General features: G+C 61.7%; 1 protein-coding gene across 1 annotated transcript in view; it reads right to left on the reverse strand.

Moving 5' to 3' along the window:
- Positions 1-6,397, reverse strand: part of DBN1 (drebrin 1) — a 13,838-nt gene extending 7,441 nt beyond the window's left edge. The window contains exons 1-7 of the mRNA XM_007463130.1: positions 6,312-6,397; positions 1,728-1,783; positions 1,036-1,148; positions 781-855; positions 558-704; positions 341-418; positions 3-103 (exon numbers count right to left, since the gene is read on the reverse strand). Of these exons, the coding sequence (XP_007463192.1) occupies positions 3-103; positions 341-418; positions 558-704; positions 781-855; positions 1,036-1,148; positions 1,728-1,783; positions 6,312-6,397 (656 nt within the window). The remainder of the gene's footprint in view (positions 1-2; positions 104-340; positions 419-557; positions 705-780; positions 856-1,035; positions 1,149-1,727; positions 1,784-6,311) is intronic.
- Between the last annotated feature and the right edge of the window lie 61 nt (positions 6,398-6,458).

A 6,458-nucleotide genomic window follows, 5' to 3' on the forward strand; every position in this document is an offset into this window, starting at 1 on the left:
CTTCCTGCTCCTGCCGCTCCTGCTCCATCCGCTCTTGCTCAAACCGGAGTCTCTCATCCAGAGCCTTCTTCCGCTCCTCCTCCTTCCTCAGCTCTTCCTCCTTCTGCAGCACCCCGTGCCAAGGCAGTGAAGGCCCTGAGCCTGGGGCACGCCCCAGCCCTCCAGCCCATCTCCAACCCAGGGTTCTGAGAACTCAGGGGCTCGCTCTTTCAGTAGGGGAAGCACGTAGGATGGGCCATGCTGTGCAAGCAAGGCCCTTAGGGAGAGAAGGCAGAGCTACCCTATGGGGTCAGGACAGGGAGCGGCAGCTCAGCCTGCAGGCCGGGGTCAGGGTCCACACCTTGGCCTGCTCCCAGAACTGCTCGCGGTTAATCCGCTTCATCTCCACAGCTGCGTCGGTCTTCTGATAGGTGGTGCCCTGCAGAGTCAAGCGGCCTGGCGTGAGCGCAGCCCACAGGCCGAGTGCTCAGGAGCCCCCACACACAAAGGGTGAGGACTGAGAGGAACCGGACGGCGGAGCCCTGGGCAGGGCCAGCCTGCCCGGGGCGCACACTGACCACCGGCTCGGCGTTCTCATCCTCACGCAGCCGCAGTCGGTGCAGCACGGGGCTGGAAAGCCGTGCCAGCCCGTTGGAGAGCCGCTGCCCGATGGCGCCCGCATCTATGTCTTCCACACTGCTGGCGTTCACGATCACATCGACGCCCTGCAGCAAGAAGGCGTGTTCAGGCAGCAGGGCTCCCTCCCATCACCGCCCCCATGAGCCCTGACCCTGCTCGCACCTGGAAGAACTCGGCCACCTTAGCCACGTGGCTGGCACAAGCACATTTGCGGGCATCAGGCACATCTTCGCCAACCTGCAAAATACCCAGCGAAAGGGGGTGTCAGGAAAGGACAAGAGTTGGCGGCAGGCTGAGGCCCAGGGCTCTCTTCCCGGGACTAGTGGGGTTCTCTCCAGCAGTGTCAGTGAGTGGAGTGGGATGGAGTATAACCGTTCTTGGGCCTTCAGCTCCCTTCCCCAGCCCATAGCTGCATACCCAGTTGATGAGCACGTATTTCGGCAGAGCAGCCTGGGAGTCCTTGACGCTGCAGAAGCCATACATCACCTTCTGGTTCTCAAAGTGGCCAGAGAGCTCCTGCAAGCCCCCATCTGGGGGAATCAGGAGGGTGTCAGGCGCCATCTCCTGAATCCCTCCCCCACAAAGGGCCTGGAACCCCAAGCAAAGACTCTTCTTGTGGGCTCTGCAGGCACCGCCAGAGATCTGGAAGTCCCAGAGTTCTGTGTTGGTGTGAAAGAGGCAGCAGGCAGGTGTGAGCTTTGCCTCTGAATCCTCCAGGACCTTGGGGAAGAACTGAGGAAGTGTTCTTCACACATCAAGTCTCACGCGGGGCTGGCACCCACTGAGGTAAAATAAAACCTTTTAGGGCTCTCAAGAAAGTGGGGTGATCTGGGCCATCCCTGCCAGGCCCGTTCCCGCCTAGCTGTGTGACTTTGGGCAAGTCACTCTCCCTCTCTGAGGCTCAGTCTTCTCATAATCAAACAGGAAACAAGTCTCCCTCCCTCCCCACCCTGGGGATCTTAGGGATAACCACAGGAAGGACACTTGGCCAGACAAGTGTGGGTCTGCTGGATGAAGGCAGCGAGGTGGCCTGGAGCCAGGCGGGTGGGGAAGAAAACAACCGGAGAAGCGAGCGGAGAGGAAGGCAAAGGAATGGCTGGAATTCTTACCTCCTGACGCTGCAAGCTTGAGGTCATCTGAGCCATCCTCATATGTGTACAGAGCCCTGGGGAGAGGGAGGGGTGGCTGGGAGAACTGGCAGGGCCCAGGCAGCCAATTTTGGGTGGAGACGGCTCTCGGGGGTAGGAGGGACACAGAGGGGGCAGGACAGAAGGGGGGTTCCAGCCCAGCACTTAAGCCTTGTCGCCATGACAACAATGGCTAAGCACCATTTCAGGCTGGAACCCAGTGGGGGACAGTCTGGGATCTGATGAGGGAGGCCTGGGTCAGGTGGGGAGCAGGCAGTGGGGAAGAAATCGCTGCCCAGTCGCTTGCTTCCAGTGAGCCAGTGTGTTGCGTCCTCAGAGCCCTGGCCCTAGCAGCCTGCAACCCAGCCAGCGGTGTAAGATGGAGATTCCAAGGCGACGGTTCCTTGGTTACCGTTCCCTGGCTACCGCTCCTCATCCCCATTGGCCGTTGCCAGGAACCTACCTGGCGCGTGCCTCGGTACCCACTGCCCCTCCCCCCACACCGAGGGGGATGGGGAGAGAGAACCTGGTGCTGTTCAGCTCTGGGCATCCCCTGGTAACTATGGCAACCCAGCAATTGGCTCGCGACTGGCCCACCCCAGCTGCATTCTCCTGAACACAAAGGACCCCAAGGGGACACGCCCTCAGTCTCAATCTCAGTCTCTCTGAAATGGGGATGAGGTCACCGTGGTCACTCCTGCCTGGACTCTGGCCCCTGGGTGAATGTGCTCTCCTGGCCTTCCAGCCCTAGGCCTCCTCCGCCCTAGCTGAGGCTCTGGCCTCTTGGGACTGCTGGCCTTTCCTTCCCTCTCAGCTTTAGCAGAAAGCTGACCTAGCAGCCTTCCTCCTTCCTCCTCCTCCCTAGCTTTTTCTTCACAGGTAGCAGTGGCACAGCATCCATTTCACAGAAGGGAACACAGAGATAGCTCCTCCCCAGGACCCACTTGGAGGACAGGCTTGGGGCCAGGAATAAAGGTCATGTTCCGGAGGTGCAGGAGGCTCAGCCCCTCCCCCAAGCTCCCCTTTCCTTACTGCCAAGGTAGGGGGCTAGGAGGAGAGGAAGCAGGAGCACCAGGGAGACGCAGAAGAGAAAGCGAGCAGGGAGAGGAGGCAGAAGGAGAAGACAAGAGAAGGGAGGGAAGTGAAGGGATGAAGAGAAAATGAAGGAGCAAGGGAAATGGGAGGGAAGGAAAGAGGGAGGAGAGAAGAGAGAGGGAGGAGGGTGGAGGGCGGAGCAAGGAGGGAGCAGGGAGGGCCTGGTCCAGGCCCAGCCCCATGAGGTCAGCACAAGTCACTGCCAGAGCCAAATGGGCCCCCAGCCCCCTGCTTCTCGGGATCCCTTCCTCCTGAAAGGGACACAGGTGGGCTGTGGGGCCGGGAGCTCCTGGTCCAACTGTTGCCCAGGCTACAGTCCTGGCAGCTGCTTCTCAACACAGCTGTCCCACCACCTGTCTGGCTGCCCTAACCCACCACTGGAAACAAAAGGCCCTTAGAGAAGCAGGGCCTTCCCTTCTCCATTCCACAGATGAGAAACTGAGGCAGAACTCCAAGACCCTGGTTCCCAGACACTGCTCTGGCCATCACACCTCCCTGGGGTGACTTGTCAGCCTCTCCTAGGCTCTCTGAGGGACCCTGGCTCCTCCCAGGAACCTGCCCCTTCCATTCTTTACTCCTTGCCTACCCACCTGCAGCCACCTTGCCTGCTGCAGCCCTGGCCCTTACCTGGTGGAAACCATAGCTAAGTTCAAAGGTTTCAGCAGGCCTTCAACCCTGAGCTCCGCCCACCTGCCTTTCCAGCCAGACCTCCGTATCCATACCATACACTCGGGTCACATTGGATGGCTCCCTGATTCCCAGCACAGTTCTGGATATTTCCCAACCTGGAGCCTCTGCATATGTGGTTCCCTTCACAGGGAGGCCAGACCTGTTTCTCCACCCCATGCCCATCCCTGACTGAAATCTCTCAGGGACCCAATGCCAGCTCCCATGAAGCCCTGCCCTGCGCTGCACCTCCCCAAAGTGCTTACCACACTCCAGCAGGGACAGGAAGAGGCACCTGAGCCTGCCTCAGATCTTACTAGACCACCAGTGCTTCTCAAACACATTCGAGGTGGCCTGAGCCTTGGGTGGGTGGGAGCTGGTGAAACTGCAAGGAATCAGGATGGAGGGGGGCAGGAATCTACACCACCTCCAACCCCTGGAGACAGACACTGTCCTGAACTATAAGCTTCGTGAAGGTGGGACCATCTCGGCCAGAGAAAGTGGACTGGGGTGAGGTGGGAGCTGGAATGTAGCAGCTCCAGGGAGATCCTGGGGTCAGCTGAGGATGGGGGGCTCAGGGCAGGTGGACTCTTCAGGACAATCACACTCTCAGGATATCAGAACTGGAAGGGCCTTGGGTATCCCAGGTATGGTTGAGCCCAATCCCCTTTTCCTCTTTTCAAGAGGACCAGAGAGGAGCAGAGACTTGGTGTGGCTATGTATAGCGAGTCGGGTCACATCCAAGACAACACTAGTTCTTTTCACTACACAATCTGACTTCCTGGGTCCCCTGCTGCCAGCATCAGGGCAGCGGTCCATTTCAGAGTGAGCCACCTAGGAGTGAACTCCCCCACCCCTACTCCCCACTCAGAGGCAAGGTAAGGGAGGGAAGTGCCAAGCCCCGTTTGCCCAGACAGCAATTTTACCCAAGACGCCCTCCTCCAGCCTCTGAGTACAGGGTCTGCCCCTGAGTCTTGAGACCCCACTGTACCCCTGGTTCTGTGCTAGGTGCTGGGGGCCCTCATGTCCCCTTCTGCAGGGTGATCCTCACATCCTTTCTACCAAATGTTTATCTGGGCCCTTGGGAGTGAGCAAATGTATGTATGTATGACAGTGCATGTGTACATCTGTGTGTGTCCCACACACAACACAGATTGGGGTGGGGGAGGGGTGAGGCACACCAGTGATGAATAACTCACTTTGGCCACATGGATGCTGCTGGGTGGTGGGAGCCCAGGCCTCTGCTGAGCAGGATGTGGGCCAGCAGTGGCTGTGGGAGCTCTGCCTTTGGGAAGGTAGGGGTAAATGGGGTGGTGGCAGGCAGCACCCCCAGACTGGAGGGCAAGGGTTCCGAGGTGGGCTGTGCCTCTCTCCAGGCATGACCCATATCCCAAGGCCAGCTCCTCCACCAGGCCAAGCCGGCCACTTGCCCTGAACTCCTCCCATGATCTCAGTCCCCATGGGGCAGGGCTGGGACAACGGATGGGCTGCTTGCCCACTTAGCCTGTGCTGGCCTCTCCTGTGACTGACCCGCAGGACTCGAGAGCTTGCTTGTCTCCCGCGTCCATCCCTCCAGGCCTGGCCGCCCGCCAGTGCTGCAGTACTGTGGCATGGATGCCTGGCCATCTTGTCCCCTCCTCCAGCCCCCAGGTCAGTGTCCTCCCAGCATGAGGGTGAGGCCAGCCCGAGTGAGGTCCCTCAGACCTGCCTTCACTTTGTGTTTCCTGCCTGCCAAGGGGAGAAGAGCCCTAGGGAACAGAATGGGCATCTGCCCCAGAAGAGCATCTTGGGAGGATGATGATTCCTGAATGGGGCAGTGTGAAACCCCCTGGCTTTCCTGCCACCGTGGGGACTCCAGTCCCAGAGCAGGTGGTCCAACCCCTCCCACAGCCTAGGGGGAGACAACAGCTGGGGAGGGGGGAGAGGGCAGCCCGGCTCCTCCCCCACAGAAGAGCAGAGAGCCCCTCGCCCCTGGGCCACCGGGCTAGGGACTCAGTGGATCCACTCACCCCCTCATCCTTCTCTGGGAACTCCCTGCAGAGTGGTGCGCCTGGGGGCTTCCTCCCAGGGACCTCACCTGGCTCCCTAGGCAGGCAGTTCAGTTCCTTTGGCATGTCCCAGCCCAGCTGCCTACTCCCTGCAATCCCCTTGGCATCGAGGAGAGCACTTATCCTTGCCTCCTCCTCGACCCCTCAGGGGAACAGGAGTCACTTGGCGGTGGCCCTGTGGCAATGAACGTCTTTCCATCACACCCCAACTCCGAGAGGCCCCCCGGTGGGCGGGGCGCCCCGGCCCCCAGCCCGCTCTGCTCCTCCCCCGCCCTAGCTTTCCTTTGTGCTGTGGCCAGGGCCGGGTTGGGCCGGGTAGGCTGCGCTGGCTCTGCTAGCTCGGTCCCTGCCCCGTCCTCGCCCGCTCAAAGGTAGCAAAGGTGCCCTTGGCCGCCCATGCACACCTGTCCGCCCGGCCCGAGGCAAAGGGGAGGGGGCGGGCGATGGGCTTCCACAAGGCCGGGAGGCCCCGGGCCACACATCTGGACCCTGCGTCTCTCCAGCCCGCGTCCGGCCACCGTTCCCACCGCGCGGCTGGGGCCGCCTCCGGGCGCTTGGGGCCCGCCGGTGCCCCGCCTGGCCCGGCCCGGCCCCTCCCCCGGCGCGCACAAAGGCAGCCCCTCCCTGGTCCTCCCGGGCCGCTGCACCATTTCGGGGTCTCCCCCTCCCTCCCGGCTGCGGGGCGACTGGGCCGGGTGGAAACAAAGGCGCGGCGGCGCGGGGACAAAGGGGCTGGGGGGCGGGGGCGGGGGCTCACCAGTCGGCCGCGCTCTCCTCCCGAATCACCTCCTCGTACGCCGCCAGCAGCTCCAGGCGGTGGCCGCTGAAGCTGACGCCGGCCATGCTGCGGGCCGGACCGAGGCCGAACGGACAGACGCACGGACGGACGGAGGAGGAGGGAGGG

Source organism: Lipotes vexillifer, unplaced genomic scaffold (assembly GCF_000442215.2).
Source record: "Lipotes vexillifer unplaced genomic scaffold, Lipotes_vexillifer_v1.1 scaffold514, whole genome shotgun sequence".
In the NCBI taxonomy this organism is placed as follows: domain Eukaryota; kingdom Metazoa; phylum Chordata; class Mammalia; order Artiodactyla; family Lipotidae; genus Lipotes; species Lipotes vexillifer.